This window comes from Natrix helvetica (assembly GCF_964273705.1).
Source record: "Natrix helvetica genome assembly, chromosome: 5".
NCBI lineage: Eukaryota > Metazoa > Chordata > Lepidosauria > Squamata > Natricidae > Natrix > Natrix helvetica.
In genome coordinates this window covers 93,217,219-93,242,421 of record NC_138551.1, presented here as the reverse complement: position 1 = coordinate 93,242,421, position 25,203 = coordinate 93,217,219, and the positions used below count along the sequence as shown (strand labels likewise).

The 25,203-nt window shown below is 46.0% G+C and overlaps 1 protein-coding gene across 1 annotated transcript in view; it reads left to right on the top strand.

Moving 5' to 3' along the window:
* The first annotated feature begins 5,082 nt into the window (after nucleotides 1-5,082).
* ZCCHC24 (zinc finger CCHC-type containing 24) overlaps nucleotides 5,083-25,203 on the top strand; it is a 150,834-nt gene continuing 130,713 nt past the window's right edge. The window contains exon 1 of the mRNA XM_081953793.1: nucleotides 5,083-5,917. Coding sequence (XP_081809919.1) covers nucleotides 5,672-5,917 — 246 coding nt within the window. The 5' untranslated portion in view covers nucleotides 5,083-5,671. The remainder of the gene's footprint in view (nucleotides 5,918-25,203) is intronic.

Below are 25,203 nucleotides of genomic sequence, written 5' to 3'. Positions count from 1 at the left end.
TAAGCACTTGGCCTTATTTTCAGGGAGGTCTTATCATTTTTGAGGTGCAGGAGGCAGCGAGTATGATCACCTCATGGCTGCTGCTGTATGTTGTAAAATTTTAGGGAGGGCTTATTTTGGGGGAGGGAGGGCTTATTTTAGCACATGCACTCAAAGCCCGATTGGGCTTATTATCCGGGGAGGTCTTATTTTCAGGGAAACTGGATAAATTTTCATTTTATGCTATCAATCGGTTTAGCATAATGGCTTTTTAAAAGTGCAGCTACTGAATTATACTGCATTATGTCCATAGTTGCAAAAGGTGATCACATGACCCCGGACACTGCAACCATGATAAATATGAGTCAGTTGCCAAGCATCCAGATTTGGATCACGCGACGATCGGGATGAAAAATAGCCATAAGTTATTTTTTTCACTGCCACTGTAACTGCAAACCAGTGGTGGGTTGCAGGCGGTACGCCCTGGTAAGGGCATACCAGATCCTGCCCGGAGCACCTGGTACTGTTCCATTATCGTGCTCTGGAGGGCCCACCCGCCACCCACACTCCTTACCTGTGCTTTAAGCTTTTGGCGCTTCCGTGCACGGCACATACGATGCCTGCGCGACACTCCACGAAGCAGCTGGAGCGTCGCAGAGGCTTGTGGAAGTGTCATTTGACACTACAATGCAGGCGGGCCGCGCGCGTGCATGTGGGTGACTCCAGGGCCATTCCAATCGGAACCCGCCACTGCTGCAAATGGTCACTAAACAAACTGTTGCAAGTTGAGGACTACCTGTCTAGGAGGGATTGGGATTGTTCAGTGATGAAGCCGCCAATCAAACCACAGCAACCCAAGATGCCTGCTCCTAATTTAAATTTCAGAAAGATACATTGTAGAATCAAGTGAACCTGTTCATAAACAACTGCCATGTTTCCCCAAAAACAAGACAGGGTCTTATTTTCTTTTGACCCCCGAAATATGCACTTGGCCTTATTTTCAGGGAGGTCTTATTATTTTCGAGGTGCAGGAGGCGGCAAGCATGGTCACCTCATGGCTGTTGCTGTGTTTAAATATTTTAGGGAAGGGCTTATTTTGGGGGAGGGCTTATTATCTGGGGAGGTCTTATTTCCAGGGAAACAGGGTAGAACAACTAGACACAAGGAGAGTTGGCCCCCCATGCCATCACTCTGCTAAACAACTAATTCCCACAACACTGTCAAACTATTTAGAAATTACTATTACTATTATTCTTCTCATCTTCCCAATTCCCTATGTCCTTATCTTCTTATGACTATAGCTTTGTTACTTGTATCTTACCATTTATATTATATAGTTAGTATGCAAATATGATTTATGTTGGTTGTTTTTTTTTAGTATCCTATGACTATATCCCAGATAACAACTTTTAGAACTTATTTGCCTTCTGGCGTTTTATTTCTATTAGAAAAGGCCCATTAAAATCTTAATTCCTGATATTTTTCACGTTCACCTCCTTCTTCTTTATAACTTACAGGGTAATTTGAATTATGTTTCTTCCCTAATACAACCTAAGAATTGTGGGATTTGGTGTTTGTTTTGATTGTTCTTTCAGGCAACTTGTTTATGTGTATGGAGAAAGTACTTGTGGCTTTCTAGACTGAAAGAACTGTATACAAACAATTATCATTAGCCTCTAATAAAATCAATTGGGCCATTCAAAGAAAGAAAAATGTTTGTCAATATAATTCACAGATAGATGTTTGTGAATATAATATACCCTTCTTTTCCAAGTGTTTGTACTCCTGCAAGAGGCACGAAAACAAGAAGGGAAGGGAAGAAACAACAACAACTAACATTGGCTACAGAATGAATTCATTGTAAACAATAAAAGGCAACATGCAATAGTGCAATTTCTCTTTTGCTGCTTCAAGAAGGCAAGTCTTTTAATGTATACGAATCCATGAATTAGTTCTGGGCTCAAGGTAGTTTCCATCTCAGTTGCGCCTTTGTTGTGGATTGGTGCTTCTCCCAGATTTGGGAGCAGAATCATTTTGTCCAGATTCATTTCTGCTTTTGACAGGATGACGGAGTGACTATATCACTAAGTGTTGTATCTAATGTTTTATGATGAATGTATTTGTTACAATGACTAGGATCATGATTTATCACTTGTTGCTTGTATGCACACAGAGAGCTTCTGCACCGGAGACAAATTCCTTGTATGTCTAATCACCCTTGGCCAATAAAGAATTTTCATTCTAATTCTAAAGCAAGAAATGAAACTTAACACAATAGAAGTGCGGATACATTGTTGAGGCAGGTTTACAAGGAGTCCTTGAGATACGACCATAACAGAGCCTGCCCATTACAGTCACATTTTGTGGCAGTCACCTACTGACTCCCCTACCCTCATCCCTGTTCTCGCCTATGAAACATAAAAGGAAGCAGAGCATGGAGCATGGTGCCTGGTGGGGGAGCCCCTTGGAGACCTAGCACAGGCCCAGACCCACCTGCCCTGGCCCTCCCAAGTGTCCCCCACCCATGCTTCACTTCCTGCCCATGGGCCCCCCACAAGCCTTTCCCCATTCCCACTGGATCCTCTCAAGCATGGCACAGTTCCAAAAGCAGCTGCCATTTTGCCCTGTCCACAAATTGGCAGCAGCATTCATGCAGCACCATGGCTTCCTTTTGCTGCCTTAACAAGCTCTGCACAAGGGAGGCGTTCCAGCAGGCAGGGAACAGACCGCTTTCTTGCATGGCTGCCTGGTGCACGCTTCTGGATGTGGACGCCATTTTGCCCAATCCACAAAATGGTGGATGTGTTTGTGTCGCTGTCACACAGCCTGGGAAATGAAATGCCCCATTTGGCTGCCTTAACCAGCTTTGCACAGTGGCGCAGAGGCTTTTTGGAAGCATTCAGAATGTTTCCGCAGTTAGTCCGGATCTCTCTAAGGCAGTGCAATGAGGCAATTTCTCTGGTAGTCACCATTTTGTGCCCCCCACAAAAAGGTGAATAGATAGATGGCTGGCTGGCTGGCTGGCTGGCAGGCAGGCAGGCAGGCAGGCAGGCAGGCAGGCAGGCAGGCAGGCAGGCAGGCAGGCAGGCAAGCATTTATCTAGAGATGAATGGAGAGAGAAAGAGATGTTAGGTAGACAGACAGATAGACAGATATGGTAGGTAGGTAGATAGGTAGGTAGATAGAGACAGACAGGTAGGTAGGTAGAGACAGACAGACAGCTAGATAAATGGCGAGAAAGATAGGTACACAGACAGGTAGATAGAGAGATAAATGGACAGAGAGATGCTAGATAGGTAGGTAGATATGCTAGATAGGTAGACAGACAGACAGACAGACAGACACAGAGAGAGAGAGATAGACAGACAGACAGATAAATGGAGAGAGAGATGGTAGGTTGGCAGGCAGGCAGAGCTAGAGATAAATGGAGACAGAAAGAGATGATAGGTAGACAGACAGACAGATAGATATGGTAAGATAGAAAGTAAGAGAGAGAGAGAGAGATAGTTGATAGGTAGGTGGATGGATTGATGGAAGGACAGACAGACAGACAAACAAAGAGCCCGTGATGGCCTCCTGCAGCTCTCTGCCAGTTCCGTTTTCACATTGCAGCCGAAAATGGACCCTTGATGAGGTCCCCCCAAGGTCAAACACAACTGTGATGTGGCCCTCAATGAAATCAAGTTTGACACCTCTGCTCCAGAAGCATTGAACTATTGGAAATAAATTTTGAGCGGTGTTGACACAGAATATGTCAATGTCCCAGATGGTTTCTGATATGAAATGGTTGATAATATTGGAAATATGAGCTTATATGAAGGGTGGCTGTAGAGGTTCTTGGAAGTACCTGGCTGAAAATGGGAGGGGGGAGAAGAGCTCCATGGCTTGACCCAGTCTGAATTTCCAGGGGGAAAAGTATTTGGCCACTATTGGACCTTACAGGCACCTATGGTGGAAACGGTGGAGTGGATGGACTTCCACGAATGGATTCGGGTTGAAAGTTCCCTGCAAGAATCGACTTGACCACAGCTGGAAGGAGAAAAAAGGCTGTCCAAAGTAGGGGTCCCCAACCTTCAGACCTCAAGGACCACTAAATTCATAATTTTAAATCCCGCGGACCACTAATATGATTTGCCTAATGACCAGCTGGGTGGGCGTGGCTAGGTAGCCATGTGACTGGGTGGGTGTGGCCAACTTGATATCACTCACCTCGAGGGGCACCTCCCAGCCACTTCTCACCTGCCTGCCTGGGCTCCTTAGGGCCCCAACAGGAAGCAGTTGTTGGAGCTAAAAGAGTTGGCAAAACAACTGGCTCAGTTCAAATTGGATCTGACCAAGAAGGAGGCTCAGCAGAAGCACCTCACTGAGGGCTAGCGGGATAGGCTTTCCAAGCAGAGGGAAGACCTGCGGGAGTGCATGGCCAAGTACCTGTCCCTGGAAGCTCAGCGGGCTGAGATGGTCAGCTAGTTCCAGGCCATGATGCAGTCCCACTGGAACAAGGCCCTCCGGCTCTTTGCCACCAGCAGTGCTTCCCTCCAGCCTTTGCCCAAAGCCCCACACCCGGAGGCTGAAGCAGGCCCCAAGTCAGAATTTCTGCCCCCCTCCGGCCCACATAAAAAGACCCAGGGGGGGGAGAGGGGGAGAGACTCTTTGCAGCAACAAAGCATTCATTGCACGTATCTGTCCCAGTTTGAGGACCCCTGATTTAGTGCAATATAAAAAAATGTGAGTACTTTTTTTCTGTGGACCCCCACAATTTTCTCCCGGACTACCAGTTGTTGACCGCTGGTCCAAAGTACACACTTTTGAACCCAAGAAAGTCTCTCGAAGCTCTGCAGACTCCAGACCCCGGTTTAAGCCAAGCCAGGCAAGGATTGCATCCTGTAGAAGAGGCGTCTAACGTTGTTGTTTTTTTTCCTCGGGGGTGGGTGGGCGAGAGAGTGGGGGGAGAGAACCAAAGGGAAAGCAAGGCGCTCAGCACTCTTCCGATTGGCCCACCTCTTCCCCAACGTTCAAAGTTTTCCGAAGCCCGGAACTTTGAGCCGCCAATCGCCTTCCTTCTCCCGGCCCTCCCCTTCCCCGCTCGGACCCGTCCTCCCCCCCTCACTTCCAGCGATTCCTATTGCGGACGAGGTGGTGCTGAAGAAGTGCGGGAGCCCTTCCCTCCGCCCCGGAGAAGAAGGAGGGCGGATAAAGCCAGATAGCGGACCGGGCTCGGCCAGGAGAGCTGGAGGGCCGGAGGGGGGCAAGAGGAGAAGAGGAGGAGGAGGAGGAGGAGGAAGAGGAGGAGGAGGAGGAGGAAGCAAAGCTCCTGCAAGGAACTCCGCTGACTGCTGCCATTCCCACGGCGGGAGCAGCCCGAGTCGGTCCGCAGCTATGCCGGGGGCGAGCGGGGCGCCGCGGCTGGGGTCTCCCGGGGCGCTTTAGGCAGAGCTGCGACGGGGCCGGGCAGAGGCTCGAGGGCGCCGTTTCCCCGCCTTCCTTCCCTCTTTGCCTGGAGCTGGGTCCCCGAGGGGAGGAAGAAGACGCCCCCCCGGGAGAAGAAGAAGGGGAGCCAGTCGAGCGAGACACAAGGGCTTGAGGAGGAGGAGGAAGAGGAGGAAGAAGAGGGGGAGAAGGAAGAAGAAGAGGAGGAGGAGGAGGAGAGGGGAGGAGTCCCGCCGGTCCGCGGGCCCTTCGACGCGGGGCAAGGATGAGCCTCTTGTCAGCCATCGAGACCACCGCCGCCTCCGTCTACCAGCCGGCCCAGCTGCTCAACTGGGTCTACCTCTCCTTGCAAGACACCCACCAGGCCAGCGCCTTCGACGCCTTTCGGCCGGAGTCTTCCTCCGCTCAGCACCCGGAGCTCAACTACCCCGCCAAGGGCAGCGCCGAGCTGGGCACCTCCTCGCTCAACTCCAGCTACCTAAACAGCTTCCTCCAGCTGCAGAGGAACGAGGTGAGCGGCTTCCCTGGAAGGGCGGAAAAGGGGGTGGGGGGACGGTGTTCAGACGACCCCCCCCCTGCAGAAATGCCTGCGGGAAGTCTGGAAGGGGGAGAAGAGGGAGGGAGCCACCCGCTGGATCGCCAGCCCTCTGCTCTCAGCTGGGGTGGGTGGGTTGCGGGGATGGGGGTCAGCCTGTTTGTCTGCCAAAGGCGACCCGGAGGGAGTTTGACTTGGATTGCTGGTTCTGCCAAAGAGGGAAGAGGAGCCGAGCGAGCGAGCGGGACAGGACGGGGAGGGAACGGCTGGAAACGTTTGCGGAAAAGTTAGCTCATCCTTCAAAACTTTGGTCCCGCCATGATGCTTTTTTACAGTATGTGTCTTTTCGTCAATGATTTCAAGGTCTTTCTTGTCTTCCTTTCCTTCCTTCCTTCGTCTCTTCCTCAATCCTTCTTTCCTCCACCTCTCTCTCTCCCTCCCTCCCTCCCTCCCTCCTTCCTTACTCTCTTTCCTTCCTTCCTTTAATTCATTCTCTTCCTTCTTTCCTCTCTCCTTCCTTCCCTTCTTCCTTCCTTCCTTCCCTTCCTTCCTCTCTGCCTCCTTCCTTCCTCTCTGCCTCCCTCCTCCCTTCCATCCTTCCTCTCTGCCTCCTTCCTTCCTTCCTCCCTCCCTCCCTCTACTTTCCTTCTTCCCTCCCTTCCTCCCTCCACTTTCCTGCCAGCCTGCCTTCTTTCCCTCTCTCCCATCCATCCCTCCTCCTCTCTCTCTTCTTTCTTTCTTTCTTTCTTTCTTTCTTTCTTTCTTTCTTTCTTTCTTTCTTCTGCCTGTTACAGTATTGTACAAGCATTGGGAAAGTGTCTTAGCTACAATTGCCATAATTCCCAGCCAAGACATCCAGTATTGCTTGGACATGTTGTTGTCATGATCATTGTCAGCCATTCAATCCTGTCGAACCTTCAGCCATTCTATGGATCAGGCCTCTCCAAGCACCTCTGTCTTGCACTGCCTCCTTCAGATCCATCATGGTGGTCCCGGTGTCATCCTTTATATTGTCCAGCTGTGTTTTACTTTTTCCTAGCATGATTGACTTTTCAAATGATTCAGCTCTAATGACATGAGCAAAGTATGGCAGCCTCTGTTTGGCGATCTTGGCTTCAAGTGATATTTTCAAGTGAAGTTCAGTCTACGACTTCATGCAGTCCATGGGATGTGTAATAGTTGCCTCCAGCCCCTCAGTTCAAAGGCATCCACCCTTCTCCTATCTACCTTTTTCAGAGTCAAAGTCTCATGGCCATGTAGCAATTGGAAAAATTGCAATAATCTATATGTAGAGAGAATAGGATGGGATGGAATAGAATAGAATAGAATAGGATGGGATGGGATGGGATGCAGAATAGAGACTAAGAGAGTGGAGTAGAGTAGAGAAGAATAGAGTGAAATAATGGAAAGGAATAGAATAGAACAGAATATAATATAATGGAATGGAATGCAGAATAGAGACTAAGAGAGTAGAGTAGAATGAAAGAATGGAAAGGAATAGAATAGAATAGGATGCAGTATAGAGATTAAGATAGTGGAGTGGAGTGGAGTGGAGTGGAGTGGAGTAGAGTAGAGTAGAGTAGAGTAGAGTAGAGGAGTGAAAGAATGGAATGGAATAGAATAGAATAGAATAGGATGCAGTATAGAGATTAAGAGAGTGGAGTGGAGTGGAGTGGAGTAGAGGAGAGGAGAGGAGTGAAAGAATGGAATAAAATAGAATAGAATGGAATGGAATAGAATAGGATGCAGAATAGAGACTAAGAGAATGTTATTCATGCCAGATATTGCAGTTCTTCAAAGTGGTATACATCTTTTGATCTCAGGGCTGCAGTCACTGCTTTGGTCGATTTTAGAGCCCAGGAAGATGATTTTCTTTACTGTTTCGATGGTCTCATTGTCTACCTGCACTTCCACCTGTCCCTTCTCTGCTCTACCTTTGTTTTCTTGAGGTTAAGGTGCAGTCCAAATTTTTCACTTTCATCTTTGATTCTCAGGCTTAGCCATTCTAGATCCTCCTTGCTTTCCATAAGCAAACGTTGTATCATCTGCATATCATATGAATTTGTTGATATTCCTACCATCGATTTTAACCCAAGTGGACAAGTTATAGACAAAGGTGATTGAAGAATAAGAATAAATTGCTACATTTGTGATCTGTAAAAAGAGCAGAATCCCTCGTAGGTTCTGAGCCACTCTTCCTTTTCACAGTTTAATCTTGGTTGTGTGTAAATGTTGACCTTTGCAATCGGTTGTGAAACTTTTCCCCCTCAAATCTTTTTTAACCCTCCCAGTGAAGTGGTCATTCAGCCAATGTTTGTAGAATGTCTTCATGCAACACAGGGAAATGATGTCTCAGGGTGGGCTGGGTATCACAACGAGAGTTGTGTGCTTGATATTTCCTCTGAAGGGGATGTCTGTGAGGGTCAATTGTGTGGATTGTATGAAAGTGACTTGCCAAATGTGGGAAAGGATGGCCACCAGCAGATGAAGTAAGGACTTTTTTATTATTATTAAGTTGCATTTCAATTTTAACCCACCAAAGTAACCAAAGAAAGTAGATCTGAGTAGACTAATTGGTAATGTACATAAGAGCCATTGTTTGTGTTGTTGGTTGCAATGCTGCAGTAATGCTTGAGTAAAACTACGTCTTGGTCCAGTTTGCAAAGGTCAAGGATTGGTTAAGTTACTCCACACAATGATTGTTGCATCCTCTACAGAAGGGGTGGGGAATAATGGCCCTATTATGACTTGTGGGGGATACGGTGGCTCAGTGGCTAAGACACTGAGCTTGTTGATCAGAAAGGTTGGCAGTTCAGCGTTTCGAATCCCTAGTGCCGCATAATGGAGTGAGCTCCCATTACTTGTTCCAGCTTCTGCCAACCTAGCAGTTCGAAAGCATGTAAAAATGCAAGTAGAAAAATAGGGACCACCTTGGTTGGAAGATAACAGTGTTCCCTGCACCTTTGGTGTTTAGTCATGCCGGCCACATGACCACGGAGACATCTTCAGACAGCGCTGGCTCTTTGGCTTTGAAATGTAGATGAGCACCGCTCCCTAGAGTTGGAAACGACTAGCACATATGTGCGAGGGGAACTTTTACCTTTACCTTTATGACTTGTGGACTTCAACTCCTAGAATTCCTGAGCCAACATGGCTCATGGCTGGCTCAGGAATTCTGGGTGTTGAAGTCTACAAGTCATAAAAGGGGGGGGGGGTATGGGTTCCCACCCCCTGCTCTAAAGGATTGGCTTGACAGGCAGAACTTTCCTTTCATTCATAAAACATATTCCATAATACAGCTGTTATTTATTGACATGCCATAAGCTGCTTCGCTATTCCTGTGGTTACAGATTAATACAGCTCTCAACACAGGGAATTGCTCCCATCTATTTAAGTCTTCTTGAAGCTGGCATTTTCAAGCTTTTGAATCATTTGTTTCCCAATCTGGGTACCTCCCAGATGGTTTGAACTTCAACTCCCAGAATGCCTTTGCCATGATGGCTGTTGCTGAGGCTCATGGGATTTGAAGTTCATACATCTGGAACTTGTCTGGTTGGAAAAGAGTGTTTTAGATTACATGACTGTTTCTTGAATTAGATAAAGGTCGAACTCGATTTCAATGAGGGCCACATCAGGGTTGTGTTTGACTTTGGGGGGGCCAGGTTGGGCGTGGCCAGGGTGGGCATGGCAAGCTCAGTGTCACTCATGTCAGGGGTGCCTGTGGCGGCTGAGCGCTCTGCCAGCGAAAATGGACTCCCGAGCTCCCTTTTCGGCTGCGACGGCTTCCTGCAACCCTCTGCCAGCGAAAACTTGAGCTCCATTTTTTCTGGCAGAGGCACTGCGGGCCGGTCCTTTGCTGTTTCCAGGGCAGTCCCGAGGGCCAGATCTTTGTACCCCATGGGCCAAATCCGGGCCCCAGGCCTTGAGTTTGACACCCCTGCACTAGATAATCAATGTTTCCCATCACTGTCTGGAAATGGGAGACCATCTTGCATGGATGCCTCTTGGCTTGGGACAGGCAATCTGCAAACCAGAGGTGGCCTCTAGTATTCTCAGACTGTGGCTTCCATATTCAGCAGCAGCGTAACCAGAATCTAGTCACTTCATTTCAGTGGTGGGTTTCTCTCAGTTCAACATTTTTATTGAGTTGTAAAATACAAAAGGAAATAGAAAAACAGTTTGGAGGAAAAGGAGGGAAGAGAAGTGAGGAAGCATAAGGAAAAAGAAAAAGAAGTGTTGACTTCCAACTCTCTCTATTGTAGCAAAATAAGACATTAACATCAAATCACAACTTTTTCCGTTTTCAAAATAATGTGAACCAGACATTTCTGTAAAGATCTATCAATCTACTCGGTAAAACCCCAAATCAAACTTGCATTCTTTTCCACTTCAAGCACGAAGTTCAGAAACTGTCTCCATGCAGCAAGAAAAGTACTTACGTTCTTTTCTTTAATCAAAGTCATCCATTTTGCCCTTTCAGCCAACTCCATCAACTTCTGCAACCATTCGCTCATGGTAGGAATCGAAGTGTCCTTCTTTTCAGTAGGGGTTTGTTGTGGTACTCCAGTGGCCAGCAGAGATGGCAGTAGATTCAGACAGCGAGGAGGTTGGGGAGCAACTTGGGCCAGTCCTGGAGTCTGGGGAAGGCTCTGATGAGGGCTCTGTGTCGGAGGCAGAGATGGGGCCAGAGCCGTATGCCAGTTATCAGCTGCCTTCAGAGTGAGACATCAGTGAGGAAGACGAACAGCTGGAGCCTGTTTCCAGTGTTCGCATGTGCAGAGTTGCCAGACGAAGGGAACAGCTAAAGAACAGGGGGCAACTTGGGAGTGAGGCCACAGGTGGAGGATGAAGGCCCCCTCCCAGAGGAAATAAAAGAGGAGCGAAAGGGGAGTGGAGTTTGCAGGAAGCAATTAGTTCGCTTAATTGGTTCATGACTCTCTGAGACCCCTTGCCAAGTTTTGTAGATATCGGCTGTCAGCTCTCCAAGCCAGATAAGGTCTGTGACTGTAAATCCTCCCTTGAAAGACTTTGCTGGATGTGAATGAGCAGAATTCACAGTAAATTAATGAAAGTTTTTTTTTTTGGTCAGGACAAGGAGTTTGCTGCATGCTCTCAGGAAGTCTTGGTCAGAACAGAGCTTTCTCAATGTTGGGGAGGACTTTTTTTTTTAAGGATGGTGATAGGAATGGAGGGAGAGCTATAATCCTCACAGGAAGTCACTGCCAAGACAGATGGGATTCTGTTCCTTCCTGCTTGTTAATCTGCCTGTTTGAAAAAGGAAAGAAAAACAAAGAGAATGGATAGCCTGATTGGGTTGGAGCCACCCTGGATGGAGTTGTCTGGAGGCTTAAACACCCACATTGTGTTTCACATTACTTGGGGAGAGATGTGGCTGTGAACAGGCCACCAGGGAGAGGAAATTCTACACTTTTGAGGAATCACCCTAGATCAGGGGTGTCAAACCCAAGACCTGCGGGCCGGATCCAGCCAGAACTGGCCCACGGGGCCAACCTGAAAACAGCCTCTGCCAACAAAAATGGAGCTCAGGTGGACAACATGCACACCTCCTGGGCTCCATTTCTGGCCACAATGACCTCCTGCAGCCCTCAACTAGTGAAAACAAGTTCCAAAATTTTTACTGGCAGAGGGCTGCAGGAGGCCATCACGACCAGAAATGAAGCCTGGATGAGTGATGTCAACCTAGCCATGCCCATGCTTGTGGCCCTCCCGGGCTCCATTTTCACTGGCAGAGGTCTGCAGGAGGCCATTATGACCGGAAACGAAGCCTCTGTGAATGATGTGAACCTGGCCATGCCCACAGATGCAGCCCTCCCAGGCTCCATTTTCACTGGCAGAGGACTGCTGGAGGCCATCGTGACCAGAAACGAAGCCTCGATGAGTGACGTCAACCTGTCCACAGCTACACACGCGGCCTTTCCGGGCTCCATTTTCACTAGCAGAGGGCTGCAGGAGGCTGTTGTGACAGGAAATGAAGCCTTGATGAGTGACGTCAACCTGGCCATGCCCCCCCTCACCCTGGTCCACCGAAGTCAAACACAACCCTGATGTGGCCCTCAATGAAAATCAAGTTTGACACCCTTGCTCTAGATGTTCCTGTGGGAAGGCAGGTACAAGAGAAAAGCAAACCCTTTTATTAACTCCCTTGTGCCTCACTCGGAGTGACTTTGGAATTACTTTCCTTGGTTTCACTCCAATTCCTTTTGTAACCCTACAGCTGACTCGGTTCAGCTGTTCTCTTGGCACACTTTCTGCCCATGACCCAGTTAAGTGCATCTGCAAATACAGCTGCCGCGTGTGTACGTGTGTGCATAAAAACACTCACTCTTGAGTGTCCTCCCAGCCAGTGTGCGGCCTAAAGTAGGTAAATCTCAGTGGCCTCATTCTAGCTGTAACCCATCAAGAAGTGTGTGTGTGTGTGGGGGGGGAAGCAAATAAAAAACAACGTGACAGCGTCTTGGTCCCAGTAACGGGATCTTAGTTGAATAATTTTTTCCTCCTCTTGTTCAAAAGTTCCTTGCCACCTTTGCAAGTCAATCGGTCATCATCCAGGAGGATGAAGGAAAGGAAAATAAAGCTCTTATACATTAGATGGAAATGTCTTAATTATCTCATGAAGCCACAATATAAAAAAGACTCTAGAAAGAGTGCAGAGAAGAGCAACAAAGGGGACTGGAAGCTAAAACACATAAAGAACAGTTGCAGAAATTGGTTATGTCTAGTTTAATTAAAGGACACAGTGGCTCAGTGGCTAAGACACTGATCAGAAGGTTGGCAGTTCGAATCCCTAGTGCCGCATAATGGAGTGAGTTCCCATTACTTGTCCCATCTTCTGCCAACCTAGCAGTTCGAAAGCACATAAAAAATGCAAGTAGTAAAATAGGGACCACCTTTGGCAGGAAGGTAACAGCATTCCATGCACGGTCAGCATTTAGTCATTCTGGCCACATAACCATGAAGACGTCTTCGGACAGTGCTGGATCTTTGGCTTTGAAACGGAGATGAGCACCACCTCCTAGAGTCGGGAACAACTAGTACATGTGTGCAAAGAGAACCTTTACCTAGTTTAATTAAAAGAAGGACCAGGGGTGACATGATAGCACTGTTCCAATATCTCAAGGGCTGCCACGAAGAAGAGGGAGTCAAGCTACTCTCCAAAGCACCTGAAGGCAAGACAAGAAGCAATGGGTGAAAACTAATCAAGGAGAGAAGCAACCTAGAACTGAGGAGAAATTTCCTGACAGAGAGAACGATCAACCAATGGAACAACTTGCCTCCAGAAGTTGTGGTTACTCCAACACTGGACATTTTTAAAGAAGAGATTGGATTTGTCTGAAATGGTATAGGGTTTCTTGCCTAAGCAGGAGGGTTGGACTAGAAGACCTCCAAAGTCCCTTCCCACTCTGTTATTCTGTGCTGTTTAAATGGGAAAAAAAAGGGGGGGTGAGAGAGACCTCATCTCAGAGCGGCTCGTTTTCAGAAGTTGGTCTCTGGCATCTCAATTTAAAATGTGTGCACGCTAAGAAAACAGGTTGAAAAACTTTCAGAAAGAAAATATATCCTGCTGTGCTTCCAAAGGCTCATTAGATTCCAGAAAGCCTGTGAACTTTACTTTGGAATGAGGACTCAAACGTCCAGTCTCTCCCCCAATCCTAGGATATCTTTGAAAAGAACGTCCACAAAATTATGTGCAGAAACAGATGGAGGGGGAAGGGAGGGAAGTGATGTCGCATGAACGATTGTGTAGATCTTGGTGCAACAGTGCTTGTGTTCTCGGAGCGGCTCCTCAGCACATCCGTGGTTACACTCCTGCAAAGTTTAGGTTATAGGTGTTCTGACCTAGGCTTCGCAGAATCACGAAACAGACTCCTTGTCCCACAAAACCCCCTTTTTATTCGCTTAATGTGAATTCCTAGCATTCACATCCAGAAAAAGTCCTGGCAATAAAGCCTTTCAAAGTTTCATTGCAACAACAGACCTTATCAATCCTTGGATAGTTGCCAAGCCAAGAGCTTCTAATCGCAATGCTGTACAATGAAATACCTGGCAAAGAGCCTCTGTGAGGCTCAAACTCAGAAAAGCAAATCTTCACAATTATAAGCGAACCAATTGTCTCCTGCAAACTCCACTCCCCTTTTGCTCCCATTTATTCCCTATGGGAGGGGCCATTATGTGTCCACTTGTGCCTTTACTCCCAAGTCGACCCCTGTTCCTTAACTGTTCCCTTCCCCTGACAGCTCTGCCTATGCGCGCATCGCTCTAGCTGTTCTTCTACCCCACTTATCTCTGACTCCGAATGGATGGCGCTGACTCTATCTCTGCCTCCGACGCAGAGCCCCCATCAGACTCCAGGACTGGTCCATGTTCCTCCCCAACCTCCTCACTGTCCAAGTCTGCTGCCAGCTCCACTGGCTGCTGGCAGGCCACAACAATAGGTACAACATTAGCTGTACAATATTCTTACTGTAAAACATTCGCTAAGTAACCACTTGAAGTTAAAATAGCACTGGGGGGGAAAAGTGACTTGTGACTGGTCCTTGAACTTACGACCCTTGTGGTATCCTCACAGTCCTGCTATCTATTTCCGATGGCTGCCACTGCGGATCTTCTTATTGGACTTCCCGAAAGCAAAGTCAGTGGGGACCCCGGATTTATTTCACGATTGTGTGATTGACTTAAACAACCATCAAAAAAGAAAAAGAAATCACGAGAGAACAAATAAAATATAAACCCGAAACCTTCTGGCTGGGAATAATCAAAGGGAAATACACAAAAATAATTCAATATTTACTAACACATCTTCTAACTGTAGCTAGAACTGCTTTCGCTCAATACTGGAAACAAACTACTACCCCTCCCGGATGAATTAATGATTAAAAAAAACACTGGACTGCGCAGAGATGGACAAATTAACCCTAAAATTAAAAGATAAAGAGGAATCGGACTATTATGAAATCTGGAATAATTGGTATGAATGGTTAGAAAGCAAGAAAAATAATTAAGCCAAAAACAACATATATAAATAACGTATAGAACTGTGTATAAAAGTATGTAAATATAGAAGCGGAATATTATAAACAGATGATATAACAAGGTACAAATATTAACATAATGACTGTAACATATAGTGAAAAGAGAAAAACATGTATAGATAAGACGATATGACAATGTACAAAAGGTTGACATAACGATTGTAACATATGTTGAAAAGAGAAAAAACAATAAAAATTACTGGAAAAGAAAAAGATAGTAAAATCTGGTACCATTCACTTTATAGCCACTTTTTTAGTAGAAGGAAAGACGGATGCGGTGTCTCAGTGGCTAAGACGTTGAGCTTATCGATCGGAAAGGACCTTTCACATAACCACAGAGCTGTCTTCGGATAGCACTGACTCTTCAGCTTTGAAATGGAGATGAGCACTGCCCCCTAGAGTCAGGAACAACTAGCACATATGTACAAGGGGAACCTTTACCTTTAGTAGAAGGAAAGCAGAGAGAAGCAGGAGAGAAAGAGAATGTATTTATTATTATGGTTCGTTGCACACTCAGCCAGATGTTCAGACTGGATTTGGCATTTTTATTCGTCCATGGAGTCCTTCCCAAAGATCTAGTATGGACAGATGTTGATATATTTTGTGGTGTAACAGATATCATCGCAGGATGAAAGAGGCAACTGGACTTTCTGGTTTATCTTTGAAGATGTTTCGCTTCTTGGATGAGAAGCTGCTTCTTGAACTCAGGAAGCTTCTTGGATGAGAAGGGAAACCTCCTCAAAGAAAATCCAAAAAGTCCAATTGCCTCTTGAAAAAAAAGCACCTTCGGGAAAACCATGACCTGGATGGCTGAGAATCTCTATAGACCCGTGATGGTGAACCTATGGCACGTGTGCCACAGGTGACACACAGAGCCCTCTCTGCGGGCATATGAGCCATCACCCAGCTCAACTTCACTGCGCATGTGCATGGGCCTCCCACCGGCCAGCTGATTTTTGGGTCTCTGCTGCGTATGCGGGAGATGCATGCACATGCATTGGGGGGGGGTGTCGGGTCACATGTGCATGCATGGGGAATCACGCACGGCACCCATGCGCGGAGAGTGGGGGGAGTGCGGGGATACATCTTTTGGTCCTTGGAGGCTTTAGGGATGCCTGCCAGGCCCAAAACACGCCATAAGGGGGGGGGGGTTGCAGTGACCCTCCCATGGCTCGGTTTTGGTCCCAGGAGGCTTCACAGAGGCCTGCTAGGTCCAAAACGAACTGGGGGGGTGCAGCATCCCCCATGGCCATTTTTGGTCCCAGAGGCTTTGGTGGGGCCTGCTAGGCTCAAAATTGGGCACGGGGGGATAGCATGTATGCTCAGGGGGAGTGCGGGGGGTGGGGATCACACACATGCACAGGGGGTGGGGGAGCACTGGGAGGTTGTGCACGCATACGCATGGAGGTGGAGTGCATTGCATTATGGGTGTGAGCATGCACGCAAGTGCTGTTGCCCATGCACGCTATTTCAGCACACAAGGAGAGAAAGGTTAGCCATCACTGCTCTAGACATTTGCAGGATGAAACTTTACTGAGTAAGCTGCCTTTTGCAATTGACTGATGGCGATTTTCTCAATGCCGATGAAGGTGTTTAAGTGGATGCTCCAGATGTTTTGGGGTTTGCACCCAAGGTACTTATCACTACTGGTACAGGTAGTCCTTGACTTACAACAGTTCATTTAGTGACCGTTGAAAGTTACAGCAGCACTGAATGAAGGGACTTAGGACCCCTTTTCACAGTGACGGCCTTTGCAGCTTCCCCGTGTGATCAAAATTCAGATGCTTGGCAACTGATTCGTATTTATGATGGTCACAGTGTCCCGGGGAGTCACGTGATCACCTTTGGCAACCTTCTGACAAAGGCAAAGTCAAGGGGGAAGCCAGATTCACTTAACTGCCTTATCAGCTGCAGGGATTCACTTAATGACTGTGGTAAGAAAGGTCAAATGGGATGAAACTCACTTAACCACAGAAATATTGGGTTCAATTGTGGTCGTAAGCTGAGGACTACCTGCACTATCTTTGCTTTCTTTTGCCACAGTGGTTCTATTTCTATTTGTAGGTCTTTGTACTTTGTGATCTTGCCCAGTTCTTTCTCTTCTCTTCTGCTGTCTCCAAGCACTGCCACATCCACTATCCAGACTTTTTTTGTCTTTCTTATTGAGAGTGGACAAGCCAGGGGTGTTATGTGGCATATTATTATTGTTATTTTTTAAAAAAAAATCAGCAAGAGCAAAAAATATGTAGCGTGCATAATTTAGGAGAAATATAAGTATCTTAACATCCACAATCCTGATCAAGAGGTAAAATACTAATGTTTTGTAACAGTAAATTTGGCACTAATAGCCAAGCATTGAGAGTTTTTATGGGGTAGTTTTGATTTGCAAGTTTCAGGGGTCCTGTTTAGTAACCCCGCAATGACATGGAGATGAGAGTGGGTGGGTTGTCAAGCTATTTTCCAAAGCACCTGAAGGCCAGACAAGGAGCAATGGATGGAAATCAGTGGTGGGATTCAATTTTTTTTACTACTGGTTCTATGGCTTTGTGGGCATAGCATGACTTTGTGGGTGTGGCTTTGTGGGCATGGCAGGGGAAGGTTACTGCAAAATCCCCATTCCCTCCCACCCCACTAATCTGCTTTCTAGCTCCGTTCTCCTGTTCAGAGCAACAAAAGAAGATCAGCTGGGAGGCAGTGGGGGCGGGGCCAGCCTATTTGCCGGTTCTCCAAACTACTCAAAATTTCCTCTACCGGTTCTCCAGAACCTGTCAGAATTGGCTGAAGACCACTGAAACTGGTCAAGGAGAGATTCACCCTAAAAATAAGGAGAGCAATCAACCTCTGGAATGAGCTGCCCCCGGAGCCTCGCATAATCCCTGACCTCTGATCCTTCCGACGCGCCCTAAAAAGTTGGCTTTTCCAGCAAGTCGGCCTGGCCTGTTAATTTTAACTTATTTTAAATGTATTGTCTTTTAAATTTGGTTTGTTTTTTTTTGGATATGTATTTAATTTTTTTTTAAACTTTTGGGATGTGTGTTTTTTTAATGTTGTATGCCGCCCTGAGTCCTTTTGGAGAAGGGCGGCATATAAATCCAAACAAACAAACAAACAAACAAACAAACAAACAAACCCATGGAACAGAAGTTGCCTTTGGAAGTTGTGGGAGCTTCATCGCTGGAGGCTTTCAAGAAGAGACTGGACTGCCACCTGTCAGAAAGGGTGTAGGGTCTCCTGTTTGGGCAAGGGGGTTGGACTACATGACCTACAAGGTCCCTTCCAACTCTGTTAATCTGTAAATTAATTAATGATCGCTAACTGTGGAACTATTTTCCTGATTTATTTTTAAGAAAAAACTTTTGAGCGCAGAGTGGGCCTGGCCACCAAAGACAGCATTGTGCTCCACCTCTGCCAGCAGAGCTTAGAAAGTTTACCATTTCTATTTTGGAGAGGTGCCATGCTGCTGTCACATGGTAATCATGTCATGTCATGTGCTTAAGTGAAAACTTCTTCTTTTATACAGTCTTGGCATGCTCAAATCCTTCCCCAATATACATTTTAATTTATAGAGGAAATCTCACTGGCAATAATATATTTGGGAGCCAAGTTTTAATGCACCGCTAAATAGCAAAAAACATGACAGTCAGCATTGCAATTTAATGTTGCTGTTCTATTTTTTGATGCTGAACGAATCATGCTTCAGTGTGGGTTTTTTTTCCTTGAAAAGGAGATAATTATATGTTTACAATCGCCTTTCCATCGTCCTCCTCCAAGTAACTCTTGGGCTTCTACTTTTTGAAACTCCAGTGAGCCTTTGCCATGCAGAAGGCATTCCTCATTCGCAAGGCGATTTAACCCAAAAACGAACTCTTTATTTTCTTGCTTCTCTCTCTCCACCCCTTGTCAACTGTATCCTTCTTAGTGTAGCTGAGATTGAAGGGTGATGACTGTTTGCACCACATCACGTGGGTGGAATATTTGGAAAGGGCCAAAATGAAGAGAAAACGTGGAAAGAGGAAGGGAGGGAGGGAGGAAGAAAGGAAAAAAGAAAGAGGGAGGGAGGGAGGGAGAAAGGAAGGAGAGAGTGGGAGGGAAAGAGAAAAAGAAAGAAAAAGAAAGGAAAGAAAGAAAGAAAAAGAAAGAAAGAGGGATGAGGGAAGGAAGGAGTGGGGGGGGAAGAGAAAGAAAAGGGAGGAAAGAAGAAAGAAAAGAAAGAAAAAGAAAGAGAAGGGAGGGAGGGAGGGAGGGAGGGAGGGAGGGAGGGAGGGAGGAAGTAAGGATTGATTGATTGATTTTATTTAGCCTATGGCAAATCCATGGTAGTTCAAATGTTAATATCCAATCCACTCAGCCATTTGAGGAAGGAAGGAAGGAAGGAAGGGAAAAAAGAAAGAAAAAAGAGAAAGAAAGAGGAAGGGACAGGAGGAAGGAAGGAAAGAAGGAAGGAAGACATAAGGCAAAAGAGAAAGAAAGAAGGAAGAAAAAGAAAGAAAGAAAGAAGAAAGAAAGAAAGAAAGAAAGAAAGAAAGAAAGAAAGAAAGAAAGAAAGAAAGAAAGAAAGAAAGAAAGAAAGAAGAGGGGGAGAGAGAAAGGCCAGAGCAGACAGACTCTGAATGGGTCCCGTTCACGAGAACTTACAAAACTGCCTAGCAATGTCTGCGTATGTGACTGGCATGCTGACCAAAGCAACTGGATAGGAAAAATAAAAAGCACCATTATGCTCCAGTCTTTCTCTCCCTCTGACTTTTCCCACCAAAGTAGCTGCCTCCTTAACAAACCTCCTTGGCTGCATAAAGAGCAGGGCCGCCTCAGTCCAATCACCAGCTGAAAAAGAGCACTTGTTCCCTTCCGAAGGGAGGGTTTTTTTTTTAAAAAAAAAGATAATCTCTTTCCGGTGGTTGTTTTTGTTATTATTGATCAAATCTGCAGAGGATTCTTCATGCCCCACATGTGTCCACCAGCCGTTGGATGTTGCGGAAGACAGCTTCGGAAGTGGGTTTCACATAATTTTACCATCGGTTCACCGTGCCCTGCAAATGTGAGCGCTTTGGTCACACACGTGGCTTGCACGCATGCGCGCCAGATGTGGGTTCCTACCGGTTCGGCCAAGTATGTAATAACTCCTCCTGCCACACCCCTGTACCAGTTCTCTCGGCGGCGCCATAACCACCGCCATCTTGTTTTTTGCTTCTGCGCATGTGCAGAAGCAATTTTTTTAATACTGTGCATTCCCGTGTAGCACGCAGCACTTCCCTGAGCAAACCTACAGTAGCAGCAGCCAAAACCCACCCGTGATGTGCACGGCTTAGAAAACGTGGCTAAATAGGACAGCATAGTGCCGGGTTGCCACTACCGGTTCGCTCGCACTGGTCCAAATCGGCTGAATACCACCACTGAGCATCTTGCTTGTTATTTTCTGGATCAAACAGTTATTGGAGACTGTCGTGAATAAACCTGGCCATTGAAAAAAGGTTTGGCGTTACTGCAGTCAGTCTGATCCGATGGCCCAGTTTTGCATTAAGGATTCTGGCTGAGAGTGATCTAGGATTTATTTAATCCATTAGCTGGCATGAACAGCCATCTTCCCCTTAGAGAGGAACTTTTTGGCACTCATAAATTGAAAGAATGCACAGAGCAGTTCTCTTTCTGCCAAAAACCTTCCAGGAGAAAAAGACCCCGTTTTTAGAGTGGTGTCCCTGATGGGACAAGGGGAAACCTTTTTTTTAAAAAGTCAAGATGCAATCAAAGTCTTGACCCTTGCCTAGATGTTGTGGCAGCCGACACTTTAACTCAGGGGTGTCAAACTGGATTTCTTCAATGGCTGATCAGCATTGTAGTTCTCCTCCGCGGGCCGGTGGTGGGGGGAGGAAGGAAGACTCTTGCAGCACCATGAAGACCAAAACAAGGCTCAGGGAGCTGCATGAAGTCCCCCCTGTGCCTCATTTTCACCCTCCATGTCCTCCTGTGGTGCTATGCCGGCTGTTGTTAGGCCCGTTTTTGGCCCATTTTCCAGCCCGTTTTCTGCCGGCAGAGTGCTGCATGAAGCCATAGAGAGTAAAAACGAGCCCAGGGGGGTGAGACACACACACAGCCCATTTTAGTTGCCAGAGGTCCCGTGGGCCGGTCCTTTGATATTTCCTGTTCGGCCCCGCGGGCCGGATTTAAGCATCCCGTGGGCCAAATCCAGCCTGACGGTCTTGAATTTGACACCTCTGCCTTAACTTGTTTGACTCCGCTTTGTAGACACTCCTGCTAATTTTCATGGTTCAGATAACCCCTAGTTCCCCATTTTAGCACCCAGAAGAAATTATGTACTAACCATGCTTGTTTTGGCACTCCCAAGCAACCCACCTATCCAAATCAACAGTTTGGAAGTAATGATGATTGATAACTGATTGGATGTTAATATGCCAAAATGCAAAATACCAGTCTCAAAAGATCCTTATTTCCAATGACAGTATTTTGGAACTTTTCTCAGGTAACCAAAGCAGTGGGTCAGAAGTAAACTATAGCCAAAAGCTATGATTTTCCCAGTAGTCATGTTTAGCTGTCAGAGTTGGACCCAAAGGAAAACTGAGCGCTGAGGATTGATTGATACTTTCAAATTGTGATTTCAGAGAAGATCCTTGAGACTCCCGCGCACAGCAAGGAGATAAAATCAGTCAATTTTAAAGGAAGCCCACCTGGATTGTTTTTTTTGGGGGGGGGGAAGTGGGGAGGACAGATAGTGAAGCTGAAGCTCAAATACTTTGGCCATCAAATGAGAAGAGAGGATTTCCTTGGAGAAGACCTTGATGTTGGGAAAGATGGAAGGTGAAAGGAGAAGGGAATGGCAGAAGATGATATGGTTAAATAGGGTCAGATATCATCAATGCAGTGAACATGAACTTGGACAAACTCTGGGAGACAATGGAGGACAGAGGGGCCCGGCGTGCTATGGTCCAGGGCAGGGGTGGGCTTCAAAATTTTCAGCAATGGGTTCTCTGTTTGGTTGCTGGGTGGGTGTGGCCATGATGGACATGACCTAGTTGGCCTCCTGCACCATGGTGGGGGGGTTTCACCTTCCCCAGGCTCCGGAGGCTTTCCTTGAGCCTCTGGAAGGGGAAAAACTGCTTCCTTGACCCTCCGAAATCAGACACAACCGTGATGCCACCCTCAATGCAATCGAGTTTGACAGCCCTGTGGTAGCCCTAAGGGAGACACACACCCCGAATTAAAGTGAACAGAGACCTTTGCCTGCTTGCATTGTTCTTTGTCATATCTCACCATCTGATTGTTTCCTTGCCAAGAAACATCTGCAAACTCCGGCAGATTTGCCTAGAACTAATTAACTCCAGAAATTTGCTTACTCATTTTAAATGATGCTAAATATTATCGGTCCGATGCATTCTTTTTCTATTTAACCGATGCTATTAATCTGCAGGTGTCGTAACAGGCAAAGACGGCCTGTGTAATGTTTCACAGCCGATGAGAGCAAATATTGGATTGGGAGGGGGAAAACACCCTATTATCTTTAACACATTCGAGAAGACGAGGGAGATAGTGTGAGGGGTCAAGGAGGAATTAAATGGGGGAAAGGGATTGAGAAGTTGGCCACAATGTTCTTAGAAGAAGGGGTGGGTTGCTACAGGTTCGTCCAGCTTTGGGAGAACCTGTAGCTAACATTATGGCTGATTCAGAGAACCTCCAAATCCCACGCCTGGCTGGCCCTGCCCACCCTGCCCTTCTCCTCCCGGGAGTCTCCACGTGGCCCATTTTGTAGGCCAGGTAAGTGCAGGGCCCACCGGGAGGCTCAAGAAAAGCTTCCGGAGCCTGGGGAAGGCGAAAACAGCCACCCGGCAGTGGTGCAGGAGGCCGACTAGGCCATGCCCACCATGCCCATGCCCACTCAGCAACTGGGCCCGTTGCTGAAATTTTTGAAGCCACCTGCTTAGAAGATATCACCATGGACACATGAAGGTAGAAAAGTTTAATAGCTAGTCCTTGACTTACAACCATTTGTTTAGTGACCAGGCCAAACCAGTAGGAACCCACCTCTGGCCCTACCTAACCGAAACACAGAAGCAATCTGGAATTAAGGAGACATTTCCTGACAGTTAGAACAATTGATCAGTGGAAGAACTTGCCTCCAGAAGTTGTGAATGCTCCAACACTGGAAGTTTTAAAGAAGAGATTGGACAACCTTTTGTCTGAAGTGGTGTAGGGTTTCCTGCCTAAGCAGAGGTTGGACTAGAAGACCTCCAAGGTCCCTTCCAACACTGTTATTCTAATTTGAAATTCTAATGGGACTACCTGTCATTAATTCATTTGGTAGGAGCCGAGTCTGATTCAATGACATTGCATTAAACTCCCAAAGTTCTAAAATGTTGAAAAAAGGGTTGAACGAATAGAATATTAACACAGGAGAATAGTTACTCCTCTTTTTATAATTCCACCCATTTTCCTCCTGATAGTTACAGGTTTTTGCCTGCTGTTTAAATTACAATTATTTCTTTTCGCCACTCTGGCCTGCTGTTCAAACAGGGCTCATCTATTCGTCTTTCTGTCCGTCTGTTTCCAACGTTTATTTTTTTGGCTCTCTGAACAATGCAAGAAACAGAGCCCAGAAACTTATTAAAGTTATCTACCCTCCAGACAAAAGTCAGAGGGGGGGGGGAAGCCTCTCTCTTCTTCTTTTTCTTTTAAAAAAAACAATCTCAGAAAGTAAATCAGGAAAGACTCAGAATCCACTCTTTCAGCTGAACATGGCCCGAGAGAAAATTCAGACAGTTCATGCATTTCCTTTCTCTGCTATTTTGTCTTCCTGACGGGTTAAGTAACCAGATAACCAAACTGCGTCACGAAGGGTCCCCCACCCCCCCTGCTTTCCAAAAGCCCTGGAAAGTCAAACAATAAGCCGGAGATTGGAAAAAGAAATAAAATAGGAAGGGGGAAAAAAGTTTTGGACCAAAAAAAACCAAGTTTGGAAATGCTGACTGGTTTCCGTTTTGCTTAAAATAATAATAATAATAATAATAATAATAATAATAATAATAATAATAATAATAATAATAATAATAATAATAATAATAATAATAATAATAATAATAATAATAATAATAATAATAATAATAATGGGGGAAGATAGACTTTGCAGCTATCGGTTGAGTCTGTTGCTTCTGTCATGAAGTGCCGCAGACCTAGAGGAAGATTTTTGCCTAAATCCTTGCAAAATCACGTCAGAAAACAGAGCAGGGGAAAGGAAATGAGCTGTGTCAATATTTGAGATAACTGTTGGGACACATACAGATCGCGTCGGCAGTTGGATTGCAAATTGATAAAATGATATTAGAAAATTGTAAGAACAGAAAAACGAACTTGAATATGGTCTGGATTGATTACAAAAAGGCATTTGACTCATTGCCACATAGTTGGATCATAAAATGCTTAGAAACAACTGGCATTAGCAAAAATATTACATCCTTTACTGAAAAGGCGATGAAACAATGGAGAACCGAGTTGGCAGTAGGGAATGAGAACTACGGAATGGTTAATATCAAGCGAGGAATTTTCCAGGGTGATTCACTTTCACCTCTTCTCTTCATCATCGCGATGATCCCACTATCAGTAATCTTAAAAAAAATGAAATTAGGCTACCAAACAGCCAAAGAAGCCGAAAAAATTTCGCATTTATTATATATGGATGATTTGAAACTCTATGGAAAGTCAGAAATAGAAATCCAATCATTGACAAACACAGTCCGAGTATTCAGCACCGATATTTCAATGAAGTTTGGCATGGAAAAATGTGCCACTGTATCCATAAAAAGGGGCAAAATCACTGCGTGTGAGGGAATTGAAATGCCCAATGGCCAACTAATTAAATGCAACGAAAATGAAGCCTACAAATACTTAGGCATTCTGCAGTTGGATAACATCAAGCATGGAGAAGTAAAAACTATTGTCAGGGGAGAGTACACCAACAGAGTTAGGAAAATTTTGAAATCTAAATTGAATGGTGGAAATACAATCAAGGCCATAAACACCTGGGCAATACCAGTTATAAGATACACAGCTGGTATAGTTAACTGGACACAAGCTGATTTGGACATTTTAGACCGAAAAACCAGGAAACTAATGACAATGCACTACAGTTTACATCCACGTGGTGATATTGATAGACTATACCTACCCCGGAAATCAGGTGGCAGAGGATTATTACAAGTGAAGCAAATA